This window comes from Aspergillus welwitschiae (genome assembly GCF_003344945.1).
Source record: "Aspergillus welwitschiae strain CBS 139.54b unplaced genomic scaffold BDQ94scaffold_54, whole genome shotgun sequence".
NCBI classification, from domain to species: domain Eukaryota; kingdom Fungi; phylum Ascomycota; class Eurotiomycetes; order Eurotiales; family Aspergillaceae; genus Aspergillus; species Aspergillus welwitschiae.
The window spans coordinates 22,067-46,040 of NW_020798748.1; the positions used below are offsets into that span (position 1 = coordinate 22,067).

The 23,974-nt window shown below is 50.7% G+C and overlaps 10 protein-coding genes across 10 annotated transcripts; 3 read left to right on the plus strand and 7 right to left on the minus strand.

The window, feature by feature from the left end:
• Positions 1-22: 22 nt before the first annotated feature.
• On the plus strand, positions 23-4,465 carry BDQ94DRAFT_163375 (RNA helicase aquarius; the record flags this gene model as incomplete). The annotated part of the gene is made up of 4 exons (XM_026769726.1): positions 23-258; positions 323-423; positions 478-3,948; positions 4,017-4,465. 4 exons carry the CDS (start codon positions 23-25, stop codon positions 4,463-4,465), a joined length of 4,257 nt encoding a protein of 1,418 aa, XP_026620699.1.
• A 284-nt stretch (positions 4,466-4,749) lies between these two features.
• BDQ94DRAFT_109869 (PaaI family thioesterase) lies at positions 4,750-6,199 on the minus strand. Its single transcript, XM_026763541.1, has 10 exons — positions 6,094-6,199; positions 5,989-6,029; positions 5,893-5,905; positions 5,666-5,731; positions 5,575-5,617; positions 5,441-5,512; positions 5,341-5,387; positions 5,208-5,226; positions 5,076-5,154; positions 4,750-5,004 (listed from the first exon to the last, which is right to left on the minus strand). The coding sequence occupies exons 1-10, from the start codon at positions 6,118-6,120 to the stop codon at positions 4,929-4,931; spliced, it is 483 nt and encodes a 160-aa protein (XP_026620700.1). The 5' UTR covers positions 6,121-6,199; the 3' UTR covers positions 4,750-4,928.
• Positions 6,200-6,320: 121 nt separating this feature from the next.
• BDQ94DRAFT_153335 (TFIIH/NER complex subunit TFB2) lies at positions 6,321-8,280 on the plus strand. The gene is made up of 3 exons (XM_026768128.1): positions 6,321-6,509; positions 6,568-6,655; positions 6,723-8,280. Exons 1-3 carry the CDS (start codon positions 6,383-6,385, stop codon positions 7,942-7,944), a joined length of 1,437 nt encoding a protein of 478 aa, XP_026620701.1. The 5' UTR covers positions 6,321-6,382; the 3' UTR covers positions 7,945-8,280.
• A 98-nt stretch (positions 8,281-8,378) lies between these two features.
• On the minus strand, positions 8,379-9,062 carry BDQ94DRAFT_163378 (uncharacterized protein; the record flags this gene model as incomplete). The annotated part of the gene is made up of 1 exon (XM_026769727.1): positions 8,379-9,062. One exon carries the CDS (start codon positions 9,060-9,062, stop codon positions 8,379-8,381), a length of 684 nt encoding a protein of 227 aa, XP_026620702.1.
• An 810-nt stretch (positions 9,063-9,872) lies between these two features.
• Positions 9,873-11,399, minus strand: BDQ94DRAFT_175387 (uncharacterized protein; the record flags this gene model as incomplete). Its single annotated transcript, XM_026772503.1, has 3 exons — positions 9,873-10,582; positions 10,605-11,275; positions 11,335-11,399. The coding sequence occupies 3 exons, from the start codon at positions 11,397-11,399 to the stop codon at positions 9,873-9,875; spliced, it is 1,446 nt and encodes a 481-aa protein (XP_026620703.1).
• Positions 11,400-12,852: 1,453 nt separating this feature from the next.
• BDQ94DRAFT_175388 (uncharacterized protein) lies at positions 12,853-14,283 on the minus strand (the record flags this gene model as incomplete). The annotated part of the gene is made up of 1 exon (XM_026772504.1): positions 12,853-14,283. The coding sequence occupies one exon, from the start codon at positions 14,281-14,283 to the stop codon at positions 12,853-12,855; it is 1,431 nt and encodes a 476-aa protein (XP_026620704.1).
• A 486-nt stretch (positions 14,284-14,769) lies between these two features.
• On the minus strand, positions 14,770-16,041 carry BDQ94DRAFT_184348 (uncharacterized protein; the record flags this gene model as incomplete). Its single annotated transcript, XM_026774629.1, has 1 exon — positions 14,770-16,041. The coding sequence occupies one exon, from the start codon at positions 16,039-16,041 to the stop codon at positions 14,770-14,772; it is 1,272 nt and encodes a 423-aa protein (XP_026620705.1).
• Positions 16,042-16,628: 587 nt separating this feature from the next.
• On the minus strand, positions 16,629-20,432 carry tof1 (putative DNA repair protein (Tof1)). Its single transcript, XM_026774630.1, has 4 exons — positions 20,308-20,432; positions 20,012-20,249; positions 17,832-19,955; positions 16,629-17,782 (listed from the first exon to the last, which is right to left on the minus strand). The coding sequence occupies exons 1-4, from the start codon at positions 20,395-20,397 to the stop codon at positions 16,719-16,721; spliced, it is 3,516 nt and encodes a 1,171-aa protein (XP_026620706.1). The 5' UTR covers positions 20,398-20,432; the 3' UTR covers positions 16,629-16,718.
• A 230-nt stretch (positions 20,433-20,662) lies between these two features.
• Positions 20,663-21,967, plus strand: BDQ94DRAFT_153339 (3-hydroxyacyl-CoA dehydrogenase family protein). The gene is made up of 3 exons (XM_026768129.1): positions 20,663-20,837; positions 20,905-21,004; positions 21,081-21,967. The coding sequence occupies exons 1-3, from the start codon at positions 20,709-20,711 to the stop codon at positions 21,809-21,811; spliced, it is 960 nt and encodes a 319-aa protein (XP_026620707.1). The 5' UTR covers positions 20,663-20,708; the 3' UTR covers positions 21,812-21,967.
• A 156-nt stretch (positions 21,968-22,123) lies between these two features.
• BDQ94DRAFT_153341 (BRcat and Rcat domain-containing protein) lies at positions 22,124-23,905 on the minus strand. Its single transcript, XM_026768130.1, has 3 exons — positions 23,232-23,905; positions 22,635-23,165; positions 22,124-22,574 (listed from the first exon to the last, which is right to left on the minus strand). The coding sequence occupies exons 1-3, from the start codon at positions 23,507-23,509 to the stop codon at positions 22,298-22,300; spliced, it is 1,086 nt and encodes a 361-aa protein (XP_026620708.1). The 5' UTR covers positions 23,510-23,905; the 3' UTR covers positions 22,124-22,297.
• Between the last annotated feature and the right edge of the window lie 69 nt (positions 23,906-23,974).

Sequence of the window (23,974 nt, forward strand, 5' to 3'; positions counted from 1 at the left end):
CAATCCTCCCCAACGTCTCGGAATGGGCCTACAAACTCGTCAGGCAATGGCGCAGGGCCTTGACTCCAGACCGACTGTGGAGGACTTCCGCGAAGACAGCGCATGGGTGCGGTTAGCCAAATCCTACTGGCTTGACGGTTCCAAGGCCCGCAAAGTCAAGCAGGATGTCCTTAAAAAGGACCTCTGGGATCCCCTTGAGGCTGAGAATTTCAGTTTCCGGTCGCTTCTGACGCTAGAGAATCTCAATATTCTGGAAAAGTGCGCATCTCCCGCAATGCTTCTTCGGCCCTCTCCTCTACGACAATGCCTAACTCGCGAACAGGTTTCTTTGGCCGACTTACACGGAGGATGCCTCGAACTACCATGTGCTCCTTCTCGCCTTGATTGTGAGCGTCAAGCAGCGAGAGCATCTACCGATATGGGGTATGTGAATGGTTTGCACTACTGTGACAATCTGAATTGCTGATGAAAGATCAGATATCTTCTCTGATCGACCGGCGGATTTCTCCAATCTTTTCCACCGTATCCTTTCAATGAGCGTCGATCCCTCTCTCGGAACTTCTTCACGGTTGTCGATAGTTTCTTTCATCATTAGCGCCTTTCAGTCCGTCGAGAATCCGTTGATACGCAAAGAGTGTGCACCACTGGTCTCGATCTCCATCTGGCACAACCTGTCGAGCGAGGAGGCAAGAGATCGCTTATTGGCAAGGAGTTCTGGATTGAAGAAAGCATGGAGGGCCGCAGGCAAGCGGTACGATGCAGGGGATGACGCAAACAAGGCCAAGATGCGCTTTGAGCGATCGTGGCTGTACACCATGCTTTTGGATTTCTTCCGGAGATTGAATGGGCCCGAAAGAGAGCAGGCGGATAATCTGCGATACTGCGAGCGACTACTTGAATTTCTTGTGGATCTAGAAAGCCAGCCTCCAACCAGGCGCTATGTGAACACGCTCTTGAAAGACCTCAACTTCCTGTCCGTCATCCGCCTGTCGCAACTGTACCGCTCTGCAGACAGCGCGCTATTCCGTGATCTTTGTGGTCTTCTGGAGCATTTCAGCGCTTTTGCAATCGATGACTTCACTGGAGAGGCTCTATCTCCCCAGGCTATCTACGATGCCCACTGTCAGGAGTTGGCACGTCTTCAAAGAACCTCTATGAAGTATTTCAAGGACAAGCTGATGATATTGGCTCTTTCCAATTATGGATCGATTGAACAACGCTCTGAACTCGAAGGTCAATTAGCTACCTTGGAAGAATCCGAGCTTCGAGATTTGTGCTCGCATCTTGGTTTCCGTACGGACTATCCGAAACAGTCTCAAATAACGCCGGATCGCCATCTGTACATGGAGGTTCTCTTGTCTTTCTATGAAAAGAAGACGACATTCCAGGAAGCTGCCTCCCAGCTCAGCATTGTTCCCACCGAAGAAAATCTCTACGACCCTACTTTGCTCCGCAACGAGACATATGATGGATCCAGGCCGCTTGCAATTCCCAAGTTAAACCTTCAGTATCTGAGCACCGGTGACTTCTTGTGGCGCTCCTTCTTGCTCTATCGGTCGGAGGCATTCTTCCAGATTCGCAAGGATATGGAGTCGATCGTCAAACGCATGCAACCTCGTGCAAGCCGGGACGGCAAGACATTGAACTTCGACGGTTTCTCAAGGATGGCCATCCCCATTACAAAGCCTGCCATCATTGAAGTGGCGCCTCCCAAGGTTGGTTCGGCAAAGCCTGCGTTCGTCAGGGCTGAAATAGCTATCGAAGTGGGTAGACTGGCCGACCACATCCGGATGGAGTGGGAATCACTTCGTCCAGATGACGTGGTCTTCTTGTTGGCTGTACAGTCAGATGATGCAGGGAAGCCCGGCTTTCGAGAACCTGAGACCCCTGGCCTCAAGTATCTTAGAACAGCAGAAATTGTGCAAGTGCTCGATGAGAACGGTCGTCCATTACGCGAACCAGTGTCAGGCCAAGCAAACGGGCACAGATACAGGCCGCGTGTGCGGAAGTTATTGGTCAACCTGGACTCGGCTGCCTTCAAAGCAGACAAAGACGGTCTTGCGCGAGGAAAGCCGGATGTCTATCCGTTGATCAATGTGGTGGCGAGACGGAAGGGGCGAGAGAATAACTTCAAGTCCATTCTTGAGACGATGCAGAAACTCATTGTCTCGGATATCACCCTTCCCTCCTGGATTCAGGATATCTTTTTGGGTTACGGAGATCCGGCTGGTGCTCAATACACTCAGCTGCCTAATCGATTGAAGTCAGTTGATTTCCGGGACACATTCTTGGATTGGCAGCATCTCATTGAGAGCTTGCCCGGTTCAACCATAGAACCATCCAAGGAGGAGACATCAAGCTTTGGTCCCCCGTACGTACTTGAGTACGTTGAAGAGCCTTCTAAAGCACCTTCAGCGGAAACGTCGAAGAAGCGACGGAGGGAACAGGCCGAGAGAGAAGCAGGACCCAAATCTCTTCGCGTCTCGACATACAAGCCACCCAACCCAGGCCCGTATCCAATTGACGCGCCCAAACTTAATACCGTCCGATTCACCCCAGCGCAGGTGGAAGCCATTGCTTCAGGCACTCAACCAGGGCTGACCGTTATCGTCGGGCCTCCTGGAACAGGAAAAACGGATGTTGCGACGCAGATCATCAATAACATCTATCATGATTTCCCCAATGAACGCACGCTACTTATCGCACACAGCAATCAAGCACTGAACCAGCTTTTCCAGAAGATTGTCGCATTGGACATTGACGAACGTCATCTTCTTCGTCTTGGTCATGGTGAAGAGGAGCTGGAGACTGAAACCAGCTACAGCAAATACGGACGCGTAGAATCTTTCCTTGAGAATCGCAATCATTTCCTCGGCGAGGTCATTCGGCTAGCAGCATCCATTGGAGCACAGGGTGCCCATGGCAATTCGTGCGAAACTGCCGGGTATTTCAACACCGTCTACATCCAACCTGCGTGGGCCAAGTTCTGGGATCAGGCTCGCAGTGAAAGCGCTTCGACCGAAGATATCGTCGCGGCTTTCCCATTCCATACATACTTTGCCAATGCGCCTCAGCCCGTTTTTGATGCGACGGCGACAAAGGAGACCCTCCTTGACGTGGCTGAGGGATGCCAGCGGCACATTGACAAGATCTTTTCCGAGCTAGAGGACATCCGTCCATTCGAAATCCTGCGTCAGCCCAAGGATAAGGCCAATTATCTACTTGTGAAGGAGGCAAGAATTATTGCAATGACTTCGACGCATGCTGCTATGCGTCGCCAGGAAATCGCCGATCTCGGTTTCCATTATGACAATGTGATCATGGAAGAGGCGGCCCAGATCACGGAGATCGAGAGCTTCATCCCCGCCGCCCTGCAGAATATGAAGAATGGCGAGCTTCCTCTGAAGCGAGTAGTTCTTTGCGGTGACCACCTCCAGAATTCTCCCATCATCCAGAACATGGCTTTCCGGCAATACGCCCACTTCGAGCAAAGTCTGTTCCTCCGACTAGTGAGGCTGGGCGTCCCTGTTATTACACTGGACCAGCAGGGCCGCGCGAGACCCAGCATCGCTGAACTCTTCCGGTGGCGTTATAAGCAACTTGGAAACCTACCTGCCGTTGAGACGGCGCCAGAGTTCAAGCAAGCCAACTCCGGTTTTCAGTATGATTACCAGTTCATCAACGTGCCTGACTACCAGGGCACCGGAGAACGTGAACCCACTCCCCACTTCATCCAGAATCTGGGAGAGGCCGAGTGTGCCGTTGCCATCTACCAGTACATGCGCCTCCTTGGGTACCCAGCCTCCAAGATATCCATCCTTGCCACGTATGCAGGCCAAACGGCATTGATTAAGGATGTCTTGAATCACCGCTGTGCCAAGAACGGACTATTTGGCATGCCCAAGATCGTCACGACGGTGGACAAGTATCAAGGTGAACAAAATGACTGTAAGTCTTTCCAAAGAAAAAAACCAGCTCCGTCAAAGGAAACCCTACTAATTCGTACCTCAACCTAGACGTCATTCTATCTCTCACCCGGACACGCACCGTCGGCTACCTCCGTGACGTCCGTCGTCTAACTGTTGCTCTTTCCCGTGCGCGTCTTGGTCTGTACATCCTCGGTCGTCGCGAGGTCTTCGAGTCATGCTACGAGCTCAAGCCCGCGTTCGACCTTCTCTTCCAACGCCCAGACAAGCTTATGCTTGCCCCGGGCGAGATGTTCCCGTCTGCTCGCTCCCTGGATGACGAAGTCCAAGGCACTCCGATGGAAAGCGTCGAGCATCTCGGCCAGTATGTTTTCGAGATGACACAGGCGAAGATCAAGGCCATGGGTGGAGAAAACGCTATTAGCAATGAGATGGATATGGGAGGCGATGGGGAGGTCGTGATGGATGAGGATGAAGTCATGCTAGGGGCTGGGGAGGAGGGCGATGATGATCCTTTGCACGAACATACTTTTACTTGAGCGTGATCTGTATCTTGTTGTTCTGTTGTTTCTCTCCTGGCCCGGTCATCCTGGACGTGTGTATGCATGCCACATGCTCTTCTCCTCTTTTTTTTTATTAAAACTACCGAGAACCCCGATTTTATCCAATTCTGAGAAAAAGTCATCTGAATGGGCTTTGGATGGTCGGGCTACTATTTGAATGATTGAATGGTTGTGATGAGGCTTCTTATTTCTATAATCTATGCTACTGCATCTGTGCGTTGGTAGATTTGCCTGGTAGTAGCAGGGTCAGTACTATTATAGAAGAAGAGCCTGTAGAATTGGCTATGTAGTATCGCTTTATATATATACAAAATCTCTATACCCCGTTCTAATCCATGTGCTCTATCGTGTCCGGCCGAAGAAGAGGCTAGTAGTTGCTATAATAGCTAACAAAAAGCTCGCCTGAGTCGACACACCTGACATGTGTAGTAGTAACTACCTAAGATGACGAGGACTCGAGCTTGTTGATCTCCTCAACGATGTTCTGAGGGTCTTTCCATGCGAGAGCGACAAATCTGATAGGAAATCAGTCCATTGGTTTTCTTCTGAGGGCAAAAAGAATATATATTTGTATGCGTATACTTACTTGGTGTGGCTTCCTCTGGCGAAGACTTCTCCTTTAGTGTTGGCGAATTTAATCGACGTGTATGCAAGGGTCTTGCCAACTGCAGATGACTGTAAGTATATGCAGCGTATCAAGTGTGTTCAGGGAACCTACATTTATCACAGCTGACTTCCTGTTACACATGCAGTGGGTTAGCCTGGACATGCTTTTCCCCTCTATTGTCATGACTACAGAGAGAGAGAGAGAGAGAGGGAGGGAGGGAGGGAGAGAAACATGAAAAACCTACCGCTAGGATCCTGTCTCCTACTTTACCACCAGAACTGAGATACGTCACTGTATGATTCATTAGGGGTCTTCGGTGAAAGTAGAAGCTGCTATCTGCTCACCGTTCAGGTCAGTCGAGACGCCTGTCGCGAACAAACCACGAGAAGCAACAGCTAGGGAGCCACCAAGGTCCACTTTGTATTAATTCATGTTAGCAAGGACATTCAATGTGAGACGGTGTTGGCATGTGGCCCACCCATGCTGGCAATGGTGCCGCCATGGAGGATGTTCAGGCGGTTCTGATGATTGTCAGTTACCAAGTAACCATTTTCGAATCTCTGGCTTACCGTGTGCTCCTTCTTGATATCGAGTTCAAAGTTGACTAACCCAGGTTTGGCAGCAGTCACACGAAGCTGGCGCGATAGGCTCGAATGTTAGTATAGTGTTCCGAAGCGTTTAGCCGGTATCGACGGGTGTCCCCGGGACCGATAGAGTGAAGCTTCAGCCGTAAGGTGAATCCATTGAAGAGATTCCGGGAATATGATGGTTGTATATTCCAACTCGAGAAGCTTACATTGTCTAGTAGACTAGATAACCATCCCATGCATTCCCATCAGTGATTTGAATCCAGGACAGGCATGAAGGAAGCACTCTTTCTTCTATCACTTACCGAGGCTCTAGCCCCGAAGTAGCCCGAAAGGACTCCCAAACCTGCGGATTTTGTGAGTACAGGCATAAGATCAAAGTAGAGTACAACACAGGGTATGTAACTTACAGAGCGAACAAAACGCAAGGTAGTCATCTTCAAAGCAACGGAAATTGAGGCAGCGGTGAGAGTTGACTGTTAAGTAGATATGAGTAGAGTATTGTTTAAAGTGAGATCATCGGCAGCCGATTGATTGCGCTTGGGGCATGTTTGGCGCGCCGGAGATGCTCCGCTTTGGGGCCGATCGTCTCCAACTTTCAAATCCCAAGCGTTGGTTGGTTTCTTCTTTGGCTTCAGCTCCAACGCCCCCATTTCTTTCCCGCCGCATCATGCTGCAGCGGTGACTCCTGCCGACAAGATGGCTGCCGCACCATCTTCTCGTCCCTTTGAATACCTCGAAAGCCTTGCTGGCACTGTCTTCTACAAACTTTACCAGCAGCCATCAACGGCTCTCGCCATTTTCAGGCGCATGCTGCCTGATCTGGGTATGTGTCGCATGTGCATTCACCACTCCGGTGCTTCATCAACTAACTGCCTGACTAGCAAAATGCTTTGTCATGGCACTTCTCTACCTAAAGGATCCGCTCCCCGCGGCGGATCTGGAGGCTTGGGTTAAATCGGAGAGCTTGAAGTAAGTGCGGGTCAAGCACCCTGGGGAGATTTCCGCAGTGATTGTGATTAACGTGAGCCTCACACAGAGAACGCGACAATGCACTCTCCATCCTAGGAAGATTGCATATTTTATCCAACACTGTTACGGCGGATAATGTCCGCGCCTACAAAGTCACCGATCCCTTCGCCACTTCATTGCGACACGCTCTCACCGGCGCCGACCAAACACAATCTTTTGGCGTCCTTTCACAAGTGCCTGCTGGCTCGGAAGTCTCGATCCCCGAACTTGATGAGTATGCGCGACGACAGTGGGAAGGAGTGCTGGGATACATGGTCGGTACTGGAGGCATGGGAGGTCCCCAAGTGACCCTCAGCAAAGGCGTGAAGGAGCTCCTGCAGGCGGGTCATCTGGTCGAGATCCGAGATCGTCGTGTCGAAATCACCCAGGATGGGTTTGCCTTTGTTCTGCAAGATGTCAGCACGCAGGTGTGGCATATCTTGATTCTTTACGTCGAGAGCGCCAGCGCCATCAAGATGGACAGTGTCGAAGTCCTCTCGTTCGTGTTCCTTCTCAGCAGTCTCGAACTCGGAAAATCATATGAAAAGAACCATCTCAGTTCGAAACAACTGCGCATGCTGACCGACCTTGCCGACTTTGGTATCGTCTATCAAGAATCGCCCGATGCACCGCGTTTCTACCCCACCCGTCTTGCAACCACCCTCACGTCCGACTCCAGCGCCTTGAGCAACCCACTCTTGGGTTCCCTCTCCGGTCCTGCCGGCGAAGCCTCCAGCAAAGCGGGTACTGGCTTCATCATTATCGAAACAAATTACCGTGTATACGCATACACCTCGTCTCCCCTACAGATCTCCCTGATTGCTCTGTTCACCACACTGAAATACCGCTTCCCCAACCTCATCACCGGCAAAATCACCCGCCAGTCCGTCCGCCGGGCCGTCGAGATGGGCATCACCGCCGACCAAATCATCTCCTATCTCTCTACTCACGCCCACCCGCAAATGCGCAAGCACAACGTCTCCCGCTCGACCTCAAACCAGGCCGGGATCCCCCCGTCAGTCCTCCCGCCAACCGTGGTGGACCAGATTCGTCTCTGGCAGCTGGAGCGGGACCGTGTCAAAGCTACGTCCGGATTCCTTTTCAAGGACTTTGTCAGTCTGGCAGAATACGAGGCCCCATGTCGCTATGCAGAAGAAATCGGTGTTCTGGCATGGAAGTCGGATCGCAAACGCATGTTCTTCGTGACGAGGCATGAACAAGTGGCTGCGTTCTTAAGGAGCCGGAAATAAGTCGAGGGTTCATCGACCCCACCAAAAGGTGTTGGCTGAAATGGATTATTGGGCTGAAAAAAGGAATTAATTATTACTGCAACTTTTGGCTTCTTGCGTTGCATAGAGGTGCGGCAGCTTGGCGTTCTGGTTTCTCGGGACATTTCATGAAACTGATGATATATAACCCACCCCAATTCGGAGAATGCGATTGTGTGGTGACGGCTTACAAACTGTATAATAGCTGGGAAACTCAAAATAGAAGAAAAGGAAGTGTGACATCCAAATGAAATAGACAAGGATCATCAATAATGATATTGTAACTATCTGTCCGTCCATAGCACAAGCACAGCAAGGTCACAACGCATCATATATACTAATACAATAACACAACCCCTCAACATCATGGCCTCTCCACCAGCAATGATCTAAAAACCCCAACTATAACTGGGTTACTACTCCCTAAAACGCTGACCACAAGGTCCATGTGCCGCCTTAAACGCCAGCCCAAACGCCCTAAAACTCCGCGTCGCGTCTTCTGACTCACATGCATCCTCCAGCATCATAAATGCCCTCCTGAACCTCCCCGTAGTCCCCCTATCCGACCCAGCAAGAGCCGCTACACGCTGAGAATACCCATGTCTCGACACGGTCAGCGAGAATACACTTGGTGGACGAATGCCGGTCACGGGATCCGGTGCATCAAATAAGTCTGCATAAAGTATGGCGTTGAGAACGGTCATGAGTCGTCCAAGCCAGAATGCATATGATTGGGCTCCGTATATTGGTTCGAGGCGTGTACGTGGCGGTGTGTTTTGTGCTGTGGTAGTGGATGTTAAGGTTCTTTGGGGGAGTCGTGATGGGAAAGGGGAGGAGCGACGGTGATGTTGCAGTGGTGGTGCTAGTTGTTTGGGCTGTGGTGGAGGTAGTGTTCTTCTTCTGCCTCCTCTGCTGGATGCTGCTGGGTGAGGGACAATGGGTCTTGGGAGGTGTGAAGGGAACGGGGTCGGACGGCGCCCGGTGGTGGAGGTCGGGGTGGTGTCTGGATTGGGATGGGCTGGAGGTTGGGGGGTGGTGCTTGTGCTTGGGCTTTCTCTTTCTCTTTCGTGTTGGTCTCTGCCTTCAGCTTGAGGTTGCATTTCTGATAGTATAGTTCTTATAGTTGTGTATGTGTAGTTGGTGGTGGTGTTGTAGCTTTTGGAGGTATGGGGATAGAAATAGTTGAATTGGATCTACTTTTTGAAGGGTTTGACAATTATTTGGGTCATATTGATGCTGTTGAGTATAGAAGATCCATTATCTGGTCGAGAAACTATTATTTGATACCGTTTTCCTCGTCAATGAACGTGTTGTGTCTGGGCGAACTTCCCTGGAATCGAACCACAGATCGATCAGTAACCGTCATCGCCTGAAGTGAAGGAGGACCAGAGTCACTCTCACCTGCCCTTTTAGTGTAAGCGCAGAGGATATGTTTGCTCTCATTTGTTTGTATCTCTTTCACACCGTAGGGATCCTAGATAAGAAGCGAGTGGGTATATGGGTGTATAGACTGAAGCATGGCATATATGGATTTTAGGATCAAAGGGGTGCAAATGAAGCAAACTGTTTTCTTTGACTCCTGTTGTCTCAATTGACTTGTGTTCAATGCCAATCGATGTTTCCAGAAAGAAGGCTGGATAGAGGTGATTTGATATAGCGAGACTCCAGGTGATACACACTTCTGACATGATTCGGGGCTATCAATTTGACATTTTCCTGAGTGGGAAGCAGCAGTTTCTTCCTACTAAGACTTGCCACAATTGAAGATGTGCCTGCCTGATCAGGCACTGCTTCAGGATATTCAACCTTGAGAACTTCACAGATGGAGGTAAAACTCAAAAGTCATTTCTATCTAGAAGTATTTGCTAAAATTTTGCAAGAGAACTCCTGTCATACCAGCTCCAGGCTCTTCAAACATCAATCGCGTTCACTCCAGGATCCCCATTATCACATCCATGATAGTACTCTACGCTGACCAGACAGCCATTCTCATAGTGCTTGCTGTCACACTTTCTACACCCGCCAATTTTGCGGATATCCTGATAGGCCTCCCACATCTCATCGTCAGTAATCGTACAGCCCTTGCTGTTCTCGTCCTTACCGCGGATCTTCACCGAGCAGCCGAACTGCTCCCAGTTGGCCCAACAGTTACCAGACAGCTCGAGGGCCTCTGCATTAGCAGTGTAGAGCGTCGGGCCACGCGTCATCTGGTTGACGGCCTTGTCGCACCACTTGATATTCAATGTACTGCAGAGCGTCTCGCCTTTACAGTCGTACGGTGCCTTGCCCGTGCAGTAGGCCCCGCTGCTGAGGGTGGCGTCATCCCAGGTACTGGGGCATGGGTGGAAGACGTTGGTCAGGGGCCTATGTGCCTCAACGACAAAGTAGTTCGTGTCGATAGTATCAGATCCGTTGGGAAGCTCCCACGTCCAGGTGTAGCAACTCCGAGAGACGGGGACAGTGCCCATCGAGGACCATGCACAGGGAAAGTTGGTCTGTCCGGCCGGCAACTCGGCACCAGTGTATTTGAACAGAGTTTTGCTTTCAACCATGTAGTGTATGCAGATGTAATGGCCGAGATTGTAGTTGATAGGCCACGCCGGCATTTCGCAGGCGGTGTCTGGGTCGGTTAAGAAAAGCACTGGAAAGCAAAGGAATTGGGATGTCGGCCTGGACCGTAGTTTTTGTAGCGGTCGAGCTGGCCTTCACGTTGGTGACGTGCTGGTTGTCCGGTAATCCAAGCGTCGTTGCCTCTACCGAGTTTGAATCACCCGACGCGCTGCCCCCAGACCCGATAGCCCTCGCGGTGAAGGTAATGGAGGTACCGTGATCAATGTTGCCGATGGTAACCTTGGTCATGCTGCCCGGTAGACGGGCCACTTCTTTTCCATTCTGATAGATCGAGTACGCATAGGGAGCACGGGAACTAGCTCCCCAGCTTAGACTCACGAAGGAGTAATCTGAGGCGGTCACTGCTAATGAGCCGGGAGCAGATGCAGACTGGCCGTTCTTTTCATACGCGGTGGAATTGTAAATGGCCGGTTTGTCACCTCCAAGGGCGCTCATGATGGTCTGCATGTAGTCATCGTCAGGGAGGGAGTCGTACGGACTGGGGATGTTGTCGTTGGTGATATGGATCAAGCCAGCTCCGCGCTCCAGGGCCAGCTCAGCAACCTTGCCCACACTGTCTGATGGGACATTGTAGATAATGTGCCAGAGCTTAAGCGGATCGCTATGTGTCCAGTCAGGGCTCGGTGAGTAGTTTTTCATGTACGTATCGTAGCTGTTCTCGAAAGTCATGAGTGTGTCGGCGCTGTTGATTATTGTTAGCTAAACCTTCTTATGTTTTGAGAAAGGTGACCGGCTACATACCTATGCTTGAAGCACTGTGGCATCGTAGCTCCTGGATTGAGGACGGTAAAAGCGGCTGGGTGCATGGCTTCGTATAGTCTTTTCTTTGCCGCCTTGATGACGCTGTCCAAGCTCTTGCTAGAGGCATCTCCATTAATGAGACTTTTTGTATGTTCCGCCGATCTCGAAGCTCCCGAGCTGGGTTGATGCTAGCTGCTGAACTGAGACATAGCTATAGACGAGGTGGCCAACTGAAACACATAGTATAAGTACGCTTGCAGTGCCTGTGAAGCTCGCTAGTTCTGTCCGCTGACCTTCGGAGACTTCCAACCGCCAAATTTGTAAAACATGTCATTCTTCTTTCTCACCAGGTACAATATAGCACCATATCATGGCCTTGGAAGAAAGTAATGGCAATACCTGTTTGACTCATAGACACTGCAAGTAGATCGACAAATAATAGTGGCGATCTTCTGACACTCTGTCAGAGTGCCAATTCTCGTCTGCTACACCACGGGCCCACTACTAGACATCAAAAGACCACATGAGACCCGCTTAAACATCCTGTAGGTAGATTAGATAATGAAATCCATCGTTTGGAGGGTACAGGGCGCGATCTCGCATATCGTAGACATCGGACTCGTTGAACCATGGAAAAGGAATTCCCGAGAAGGACCCGAAATTAGAGCCCGACTCTGACAGGGCCAAAGCTTGTGCAGTCCCAATTGATAGTAATTCAAAAGTCCACGGATAAGGTAAAACACAGAATAGATAGTTTGATCTAGTCTGATTGACAGTCCAGTTCCTGAGCTAGTGTTACCCTAGACCCCATATCCATCCAGCTATCCCATCTAATGCCAAGGACTGCAACTCAGCACTACAATCGCGAAACTACCTTAGAGCATATAGCACTCCAAGTCTCTTTATAAGAAAGATGCTGATGATCCACCGTTCGCAGAAATTAGTTTGCAGTATGGGGGCAATCTAGAAGTGGATCAAACTTTTCTGCTGTAAAGTGGCTTTCTTCGCATGGTGTGTCCTTTTAAAAGCGATGTCTGGAGATCCAATAACTAGTATAGGGTTGGCACTGTTAATTATCTCAAGATGAAGGGGATCCTTAGATTGGAGATCAAGATAGTGACTCAGATTAAGTAAACCTTCATTATTGTGGGAGGTAAACAGACTGATCCTTGTACGGATGCTAAAGGGGCGAGTAAATGCATGACTGCCTGTCGATTTCTTCCTGGGCTTTTCGTGACTGTGGTGCTAATCGATTCGTTCATAGGAAAAATTCGGATGCAGCACGTTCGTTCAGGAGTACAGCATTGAGGTTGTGGATGCCAACAAAGATTTCTGAGATTTCAATCTGAGTGAGATCGCGGGTGGCATCGAGAAGAGGAGCCAGATCCATTTATGCTACTCTCCTGATACAAGCAGCAACAGCAACAGCAAGAAATAAGGATTGATGGTCATGATATTTTTGGGTGGCTTTGAGCCACATGATCTAGTGACTCCAAATGTGTGGGCATTTGATCAAGGTTACCAGTCGCGCTTCCACTCGATTAAGTCGAGGTGGACTTCGGCTTGAGCACCTAGCTCCATGAACTGGTGCCTCAGTTCAGGGGGCCATTCCCCAATATTGGTGTCTATATAGTCGAACAATACAGAAATGCCACGAAGCTGGGGCGTGCAAGATTTCCAATCCCTCAGCCATGTCCGAAGCAAGGTCAAAACAGCAGTATCTGTCCATTCGTAGATCGGCCAATCACTATTATTATCACCACCGTCATTTTGTAGCCCCAGCTCATCCGTAATGGTTAGAAACTCGATATTCCTCGGGACCACGTCCTGCAATCTTTTCGTTGTGTCCTCAAAAAACCCCACGAGGAATGCCAGGGGAATCCGAAGTCTCTTGAGCTCGTCGAACTCTACCATTGCACGCAGCGAGCCCTGCATCTTAACAGCGGGATGGAACTGCTCATTGCCTCCGATTGGGGCATCAGCTGAGATTGTTAAATCCATTAGAGTGCCTCGAACACGAGATAATGCGGCCGCGATCCTATCAAGATCGACGGTAGGCGAAACGAAGTCATCCTCGACGCCATAGTCGTAATACCAGGCCCAGCGAAGGGTTTTGAGATATGGCATGACTGACAACAAGTCACCGAGGTAGGCTTCCCGTACTGCAGTCAAGTCAAGCGAGGTAAGTTTGGAAGGGTCAGGTAAGTGCGCTGCAGGCCATGTGAATACATCAGGGTTCTCAACAGTGACGGACATGCTTCGGACATTCGGGAGATAAAACAATGGCAAGACATTGGCGGTGTTCTTGGCTCTATCTTGGGGGGTCATTTTGGGCCTCGTGCCGTCGTCGCCCACAACACGGTGGAAAGACACATCTCGGAGATGCTGAAAGGTAGGTAGCCTATAATCCATAGGTCTGCATAAGGCTGAGTTGAGGATCATTCCGAGAACTTGATTTTGTCTAGTGTAAATCGGGCCCAAGTACAAGCACCTGAGATTTGAAAGTTGTGCTACCAGAAGGGCAAGGAGAGCATCAATCGTACCCTGGTGTAATTCACATATCCAGAGATCGCTGTAGGGCACCCCAGTCCCCTGGATGAATGCAGTGTATTCGGTCAACTCGGAACTGGAAATGAGTATTTTGGGAGGGCCTGCCGTCATCCGACCTTTGATATGCATGCCGTCCAAGTGAACATTTGTGATGTAAGTAGCCAATTGCGGCTTGCACGAGATCGTGTGTAAGAGTTGAGTGATCGGGGGAGGCGAAGAAGCTTCGCGCCAAAGCCACTGGATGTTTGCGTAGAGAAATGGCTCAACTCGGGCGCGCAGCTCTTTATTGACAATGCTAAGCACACGCAGTTCAGCCGGCGAAAGGATCTCGAAGATCAGGCCTAATACTTCAACCGGACAGCCCAGAATGCCAGATGCTACCTGGTGTTCGCACAGCATTGGGGCAAGTTTCACGATTCTTTCATGGATTTCGAAAGGAAAGAAGACTTGACCACTATTGCAGGAGAAAGTGTCAAGTATGAGGAGAGAAACTAGAACGTGAGAAAACCGATGCTCTTGTGATGCGAAACCCTGAGTAATAAACTCATGTCTGGAGCCCTAGCTGCTAGTCTAGCTAACTAGGTAGTCAATAGATGGAGTGGATGGACTTGGAGAGATTCACTCGATCCTCGCATTCCTGGCACACAGTTCATGCCTAAGGCAGACACCCATTGCGAATCTCTACTCGTTCCCCCATCAATGAAATTCATCTTATCTGTATTGACTTCCGAGTAGCTATTCGGTTTGCATTGTATTGTATTAATATTAGATGTATCTTATTTGTAACTAAGTTAAATACATGCATGTAGGCTTCATTGTTCAAGCCGGAATGATCTCCCAGCAGCTCCCAAAGAGAGAAGTGGGCGAGTCGATGAAGTTGGTCGGTCAATTCAATTTCAAGAAAGACTGCACTGCTGCGTTTCCAGGCTGCTTCTCCTCCTTCTCCTCCTTTTTGTCTGCATTCTGTGCCCGCAGGTTCTCAAATTTATTCGTTAACCGAACCCGCCTCGGCAGCGCCCTTAGATTCGATCTCGCCAACTCTGCTTCTGATGTGGGCGTTGTATCTGAATGATGATCGCGTGACTGCATTTGCAAGCCAAGACCAAGATTGTCCTCAATCTGTACCAATCGCAAGAACTGCTGTCTGTCTGTCCGGTGCTCTCCTGAGCATGATTGGGGCGCATCTGCAGAATGGGTGCTCAAAGGATCTGAGCTTGAGCTTGAGTCTGCATTTGCCTGCATCTCGGCTCTGCTATGTGACACCTCCTTCCGGCTCAATACCCGATTTGATGGTCGACTGGTAACCATCACTGGAAGCGACTTGCGAGCATTGTCTGGCTTGCTGCTACCATGGCCGCGCGTTGAAGCCGGAAGTACATTGGTTTTTCTTGTTTGGACTCGCTCACTGCTGTGGCCTCGCTGCGGGAGTGGTAAGCCTGATGGTTTCTGCTCCGATGCTCTGGTACTGCCATCATGCATGCTGCTGCTTCGACTGCATACTCCAGGACTATCCTCTGATGAACCAGACTTCGGATTCCCCCCCTCATACCGTTTTCCAGCAGCATGAGGGCCCCCCAAAGAGGAAAGCACACTCCGTCTCGCTTCATGTTGGTAGATCTCATGCGAATACAGATTCGAGGTCGGTGGTTTGACAGGAGTGGGAAGTCTAGAATAATTGGCATGATGAGCCTTTTCACTGGCAGCCTGGTGGGGGGCAGGGAGCGAGGATCCACGTAGGGTTAGAGATTGTCTTTCGTCCTCCTTGTAGGATACGGAGATCAATTCTTCATTACAGTCTCCAAGGCTTTCTTGTCCTTCCTCCTCTGCTTGAGTGGAAGGCTTTCCAGCATCTGTTGTGTCTGGAGGTAGCATCACTGCTCGCCTGATTCGTTCTCCACGTACAGAACGGAGCTTCTTGGTTGGTGTGGATGCCGATGAGCTGGTTTCTGTGGTAGATATTGATGTCTGGGGTGTGTTTGGTGGTTGAAGACAGGTCGATTCGCTGATCGTGCTTTTGCTAAGAGTGTCCTGGTTGCGGTTGCTGTGGCTGGCTTGGGTGTTCATGTTGCCTGAGCGGCTACGACGACCTCTAAATGCACATTTGAGAACTTGAAGAGAACTGGCAAGAAAGGATCTGCGAGTTACCCGATCAGGCATAATGTATGTCGTACGGCTTTGGATCTTGGGAAGGTGAGAACTGTGATTGACGAGTGTTGGAGACCAGCGTCATCTGCACTGCAAAGCACAGAAGATGGCTTACTGTGTTATGAGTTCTGAGCAGACTATAACAACTCGCGAAGTAGGAAAAGGGAGGCGCGTCGGCACTGTATTCACTTAGACACGGGATATCTTGTCTTCGAATTCACGTATTGATCCCGTGACCATGGAGCAATATCATCATCAGCATCCAAGAGACATGCAGGTGTGATGCTAAGCTCACTGGATAATAGATAAGGCTAGACTCTTAGATGTATGGATTAGTTAGGGCGCAAGAGCATCGAGGACGTGCGTTCATGCAACTTCGCTGCAGCCCTTTTGCTCACTACAAAGACCATATATCACTATCACTTCCTGAACAGCGTAATGCTAACAAGAGTGGATTAAGCCGGGAACTGGATAGAAAATCAGTTCCCCCATCTTTATAAAGTGGTTGACCCCTGCACGAAGGAAATTTCCCATCTCTGCCCAGTAAATCAAGGGTATGCATTGTCTATCCATGCATGCTAATACATATACATACAGATGCCAATTCATACAATGCCCATATTCATGCTCGACACCAAACACCGCATCAAGTCATCATGCCATGAGAGTAAATGGAGTGGACACCCGCTCTACTCCGAGTCACTGTCCACCACGAAGCCCGCGCGCATCCGTCTGCGATTTGCTGCTACAATTGGTGCGTCATCATCGTCTTCGTCCTGCGCCATTGCTTCATCGGGCCTGTTCGAGTCCTTGTCCTCATTCCCAGCAGAGCCCAACAGCTTCTCTCGATCCCGACTGAATACCAAATCGTCATCAAAATTGAAGCCATCGTCCTCTTCCCCGGATGGCGTGCCCTCTCTGTCCGACATAGGCGATGGAGCATCCATGTTTCCCATCACGACATCGTCGTCTTCGTCCACTTCGTCCGCCTGCTTCCCGCGTCGTTGCCGCTTGCTCTTGGCTTCACCTGTCCGGGTTCGAGTGGTTTGGCGCTTGCGTTGACCTTTCTTATTTGTCGAACCATCTCCGTCTTCGGTCATGCCGGTAAGTAGTGCATGCTTGATGCGCTTGGCTTGTTCTCTACGTCTCTGCTCCTCCAGGAGGAAGAATTCCTTGTCTCCTTCTTCGTCGGTGTCTTCGTCACTCGCGTGCACATACAGATCACTCTTGATCTTGGCGAGACGAGCTCGACTATTTTCCAAACGCGCTCGGCGACGCTCCTCCAAGGTCTCTTCATCCACCGAGTCATCCTCATCCTCATCATCCGGGTTACGTTCTTTGCGCTTCTTCTTCTTCTTCTTTGTTGGTTTATTGGCTGGATTCGGCGCTGCCCGAGGGTTCGGCGGGAACAAGGGCCCATCTGGTACCTCGTCCTCACCCTCTGAATCATCCCCAAACTGAATATCAGGGTTGTGTTGGTTGTCTGAGGCCGTTTTCCCACCACCGTATTTCCGTCGGATCAGCTCACGGGGGTCCCGTCCAAGTGTCCCTCGCTTAGCTTTCTCGAAGTACTTGTCGATGAATGACTTCATTTCCCGGAGATCCTGGGCCCTTGGGGCAGAGGGAATGATCCAGGCTGCCCCAGGCACGTCCTCTGCACCAAGCCGTTCAAACTTGACCAGTGTCATAAGAAGACGGAGCTTTGCGTTGGAGAACATGGCCTGTTGGCATGCATCGTCGCGCGCTTTCACAGCTACAGAAATGTTAGCTCATGGTTCAGAAATATGGGAATAACAACCTACAAATCATAGGGTTTGGGATTTTGGAACTCTCTGCACCCGCCTCGCGCAGGGCCTTCTCCTGGGTTTCCCAAGCCTCTCTTTCTTCAACTGCCGACCCCAACACATCGCTGACCCAAGTGACCAGATCTTCCTCCCCATCTAAGACCAATGCTGGCACCATGATGCTGATTTTTTCTTCAATTGTATGTGCCTGTCGGGGGTCGATCTCTAGTTCTGCTGGAGCCTTCCTGGCACGGGTGACTGTCTGCCGCTCGTGACCATATTCGAGGTAGAATGTAGTCGCGTTGATCTTACTGAACAGCAGCTCCACGAACAGGGCAGGCCGTTGGTCGAGCCTCTTCGTCAGTCGCCGGATAATCTGGCGCACGAATTCTTCCCACTCCTTAAAGATCGGTTTACTCGAATCCAAGGCGCCTGGGCCTTTAATCATACGGTAGAAAAGGTTGATGATATCGAGTCGGAAGAGCAGAACACTCAGTTCTTGCTTGAAAGCAATTCTGTAGAAGTAACGGTGGGCGCGTTTTAGCTGCTCAGTGTTCAGCTCCTTGTAGTGCTTGGTGAAAGCAACAAAAGTGTCAACGCATTTCTGATTGCAGAATTTGGCGGCAAACCGTCTGAAATCGAACTTGCGCTCTTTGGACACACGTTCTGCTTCCAAGCGGTCCTCATCTTCGGAGCCGTTCTCTTCATCATTCTCGTCATTGCCAGTACCTTCTACATCCTTGGCTTTGCGTCTGGCACGTCGCCGAGATCGCACTTGCATATCGAGGTTCTCCTTCGAATAACGCTCCAACATTCGCAAGAAGACATGGGTGAGTTCGGTGCACGCATCCAGATACCCAAACGGTTGATCCTTGTATCCACGAATGACAGCGAGGACCCGGTCATGGGTGGTTTCTTCGTAAAAGATACGGTTCTGGATGTTTTCAGCGATCTCTTGGTCCTCTTCGAGCGGAGACTGGGCCATGTCCTGCACGGTCAACAAGATCTGGGTGAAGCAGCGCATTCCAGCATTGAGATCCTCCCAATCTTTATTATCCAGCGCATACTGCATAGCGCGATTTAGAAAAACAAAGGTTTCTTGATTCAGGACACCCGCAACGAGACCAAAGCTATCGGGCTCCAGCTCCTTTGCCGGCTTCTCGCTCTCCGCATGCTTCTTGCGTTGGCGTGCCCGACGTGCGCGCTCCGCTTCGAGAAACCAAGCAGTAGTGTAAAGAAACTGGCGCGTGTTTATGTCCATGACGCGGTCTGCTTCACGTTCGATTGCCTTCCGTACATGGGTAAGAAGGGGGTTGAAGCCTGAGTCCAAAAACTCTTCCACGAACATCCGTAAGTTATTGGAGGCAGTCGAGTTTAGATGAACCGGAGTGCTGAAGTCATTGTGCACAGTCAAATCTTGTGGCTTTCGCCGAATTAGTGGCTTGTTCCACTTCTTGCTCTCGTCCATCTTTTGCAGGGTCGCCTGGCCGTCTTTGAGCACATTCTGCCCTGAGACGGTGGAATACTTGGCGTCATCACGCTTGACCCAGATCATAGTCCCAAAGCGTCCATGCCGAGTTGGTGCGTTCTTCGCGTACTCTCTTCGTAAAGACGACTCCTGGCGTAGCAGATCGTCTAGCTCGTCCGTCCGTTTGGCTGTTCGTTGCGCATCATCCATGAATAGCTTCTCCACACTAACACCCCGTATCAGATGGAACAGTATCTCGAGAAGAGCAACATCTTGCATGGTAAAGTCGTCGCCAACGTTGGAGCACATGGTCAGAAGGAGGGCGAAGACATCTTGATCTTGGAAGGCGTTGATGGTTGCGGATCTTGAGGTTTCCTCCTCATCGCCTTCCGCCGCGAGACGAGTATTGGGGGTTATCAAAGCGATATTCCGGAGGAGATAAAGCAGTAGTTTAAGAATACCTTCGTCGCGGGTCGTTCGCTCGGATCGTGGGATGGCCATGCTCGGAATGCCGACGCGGATTATAGTTCGAAGATAGCTAGTACTAGCATGACTCAGTAGGCCTCGCTTGTATGAAACGTGGACATGTTGTATGTATGGTATATGCCGATGATGGTTGATTGTCAATTCCCCGTGTAGTTCTACCGGCCATGTCAAGGGGACAAGCAGCTCTACTGCTCTCTGTTAGAGACAATCATCGCAATGGACTGTAGCATATAGCATCACTTACAGCATGCCAATGCGATCCTAGACATATACTTGGTTTGCTTCTTGCTGTTTGCCCAGACCGCCAGGATGGGTAACAAATCCCCGTTGACAAGATTGGCTTCTCCCAGGCACCGTGCCACATCCATCCGGTTGTGTTTCTCATCGTATAGCTTCAGCCATCGCTTGATATCCCGAAGACAGGCCAGGGCGTCGTCTCCCAGCACATACTTGTCTGCATCTTCGCCATTGAAACCACCCAACTATGAGCCAGTGATTAGCTGTGTTCCTATGCTATCATTTAGCAGAGGGTTTACTCACGGCAGTGACGAGACTATAGACATGGGCGCGGACATCCGGGTCCACGACCTGCACGTCCGGTGCAGACAGCACTGGTTCTTCGTTCTCCATGCTGGGTATGCACACCTTGTATCATTTCTCCTCACTATCATCCTCTGCTTGGTGACCCTGCGCGCGCACCCCTAAATTGGCCATCAACCAATAATGGCGCGTGATTCACGCGTCGACGTGTCACCGCCTTTGAAAGTCCCGGATAAACCTGGTAGCCGAGAAAGCCGCGGGTAGCCGATGACGTCGGATCACATGAGAATGGCCGAGGCCCGATGCATCTCCGTCTATTTACTATCTGGTTACTACTTCCCCCTCTTTGCTTGATCTGCTCCGTATCATTTATCGAGAGTCTTCGTGCCCAAATTGGCGATATGCTATTTTCATCATTGCGCTCTCTCTCTCACCGGGGCCCCTCACTGGCCTCGCGGGCCTTCAGCACCTTCCCCGCCGTCCATGCCGCCGAGGTTAAGTCGCTGGGTGTGATAGGAGCTGGGCAGATGGTCAGTGTGATCCTGACAATATGATGTTCCCTCCAGTGAGAGAAACAGGGCAACTAAGATTCTATAGGGATTAGGAATTGCTCTAGTAGCTGCCCAGAAAGCCCAAGTCCCGGTGACCCTAATCGACAACTCCCAAGCATCCATCGACAAGGGCCTCAAGTTTGCCGGTACACAGCACCCACTCTTCTTCTCTCCCTCACCATCTTTCCAATTTCATTAAACTAAACCACTACATTCTCCCAGACAAACTCCTGGATAAAGATGTATCAAAAGAACGCCTCACCCGGGACGCCGCCGATGCCGCCCGGGCACGCATCACCCCGAGCCTGAAAATGGACGACCTCTCCAGCGTCGACTTCGTCATCGAAGCCGTCCCCGAGATCCCCGACCTCAAGACCTCTATCTTCTCAAAACTTGCCCAAATTGCCCCTAAGCACGCCATCCTCGCTACTAACACCTCCTCCATCTCCATCACCAAGATCGCAGCCGCCACCACAACAGACCCCACGGACCTGCAGGCCCCCTCGCGTGTCATCTCCACGCATTTCATGAACCCCGTCCCCGTGCAAAAGGGCGTAGAGATCATCGCAGGTTTGCAGACTTCCCAGGCCACGAAAGATACCGCCATCGCTTTCGTCCAGCGCATGGGCAAAGTCGCTTCTGTATCTGCGGACTCGCCTGGTTTCCTGGCGAACCGAATCCTCATGCCGTATATCAATGAGGCCATCATCTGTCTGGAGACGGGCGTTGGTGGCCGTGAGGATATTGATAATATCATGAAGACGGGCACAAATGTGCCTATGGGTCCGTTGGTGTTGGCGGATTTTATTGGTCTGGATACTTGTCTCGCCATTATGAATGTCTTGCACCAGGAGACTGGTGATAGTAAGTATCGGCCGTCCGGGCTATTGAAGCGTATGGTTGATGCTGGGTGGCTGGGCAAGAAGTCTGGAAAGGGCTTCTATGATTACTGATTGATTGATCGATTCAATCATCTCTGTATCTATCCAAGCGAACGTTGCGATATCCCTCCCTTATATACTGTGATGTCTTAGAAATTATGTACCCCGTTTTGGTGTCTTATTGATGACTTCTTTTGGCCTGCATGTAGACTACATTTAGCTTCCGGTGACCGAGAAGTGGTCATACTGCATGCAGCAGACCGCACACATGGAAATCACGTCATTGTACGCCCAGGCTCACATTACCATCCAGGGGTTTCCAAACAACACTGAATCAGCTACGATCCACCCCCAGTACCTCCGCTACCCAGACAGCAGAAACATATAGAGTCAATAATTCATTCTCATAATCATAACACGCTAATTGAACACGACTAGACAAAGGAAAAGTTAAAGGAGTGTGCCGCCAAGATACATTTTCGGAAAAACAAAATGCCTCCTTCAAGTTGGAGATAATAATAATCAATCTGATTCTCTTTTCCACCCAAATCTCGGAGCCTAGGAAACCCTCCTAGCCCGAGTCGCCTGCTGTGGTATCAGCAGACTCGCCCGACTTCTGTTAGCGCTTCCCCCTTTCTCCTTCATGCCTTGGGTCTTTGCCAATTCTTCATCCCGCAGCCTTTCGTTGCATAGGATGGCAGCCACCACTGCGGCGAGTTCGGCCTCCTGGTCTTTGCTTACGCCGCTGTGGCCGATGATGAAGGTGAGGAAGTCGATGGGGCGTTGGCCTGGCTTGGCGCAGGTACATGACAGCCATGGATTGCGACAGAGGTTACTACTTCTTGGTTAGGATGTCTAGATACACTATGTGTGGGCAGCTGAAGGGGGGCCTTACCAGACTTGTGCCTTGCACCGACACGTAACATGATCACAATTGAACAAGAGGTCCACCAAAGAGCCACATTTGAGACCCCTCTGTGCTTTACCAAGTCGCGGATCTTCGAAGACGGCCATGAATCCTGGATCTTTCTTCCCAGTCGAGGTACTATTATTATACCCCGGGCATCTGCAGCCAGAGCAAAATGTCGTGCTGCAGTATGGGCAGCTTTGGGACGAGAGCTTGCTGTTCAGATGCTTCGGTGGAATGAACCGGCCGCACGTCGGCGCAGGACAGTACCAGCGTTCTCTGGCTGGGGTCGCATACTCCTGCACCTTGGCAAAATAGACCGTCCTCTCCTTCGGTGTTAGCACAGGGAGGATGACCTCTGTCGGAATCTTCTGCTTGCAGCATCTGGGTGGGAACAGTCCTTCCTCCGGCATAACTGTGAACACCAACTTCTTCAAGCATCTGCTGCAGTATTTGTGCTGGCAGGGCATGCTGATCAGGCATTCGGCAGGCATGATATCCAAGCAGCATGCGCAGGGTCTATAGAGTGAGTTAGCGCCATTACCCAGAAGAAGGCTTGGGTGTGTATCTAGACGGGATTCTTACTCGTCGATTACCTCCCTCTTTGCAAGACGCTTTGAGAACCGCCCTCGAACCTTCTGCACGAGCCGACTCATCTTCGACTTGTGGCGGTGTTCGTCTTCGCTATGTGACATGGTCCTCATTGAATTGGCGTCCACACTTGAGACACGATCCATTGGCAATGGCTCCGTGCTGAAAGTGCTGCCACGGGCCTCAGCCTTCTGGCGGTGTTCCGCGATGCGCTGGACAGCGCGCGCGGCCAGATCTTTGACGTTAAATGCGGTCATCTTGATTTCCGGCATGGGTTCTCTTTCTGCGACTGGAACTGCTTCTGGCTGACCTACGAGATAGAGGCGTTGAGGGCCGTACACTTGGGGACGGGGTCGGTGATGGGGAGGAGCAGATCGGACTGGATGATTGCTGGGTGCAATTCCGGGACGCTGGAATCCATAATCGCTGGTTTCGACTTTAGAGAGTAGGGCACGAGCAACGAGCAGTAGACAGTAGTAACATAATACTTAGGATGATGGCAAGGGTCTTTGAATGGAGTTGTAGTTGTGAAGTATGTAGGATGTAAATTGAGTTTCGTAGGAGATAATAACTAGCATAAAATCGCCGGCAGCCGGCGCGAGAGCTGCCAGGGTCTTTATAGACATCTTCGGGTTGTTTTGTTGGACTGCTCGGCATATCATCCGGGATGGCAAGAGAGCCAGACAAGAGGAGGGTGGGTATATCGCGCGACAACTAAGCGACCATGCCATGGGTAA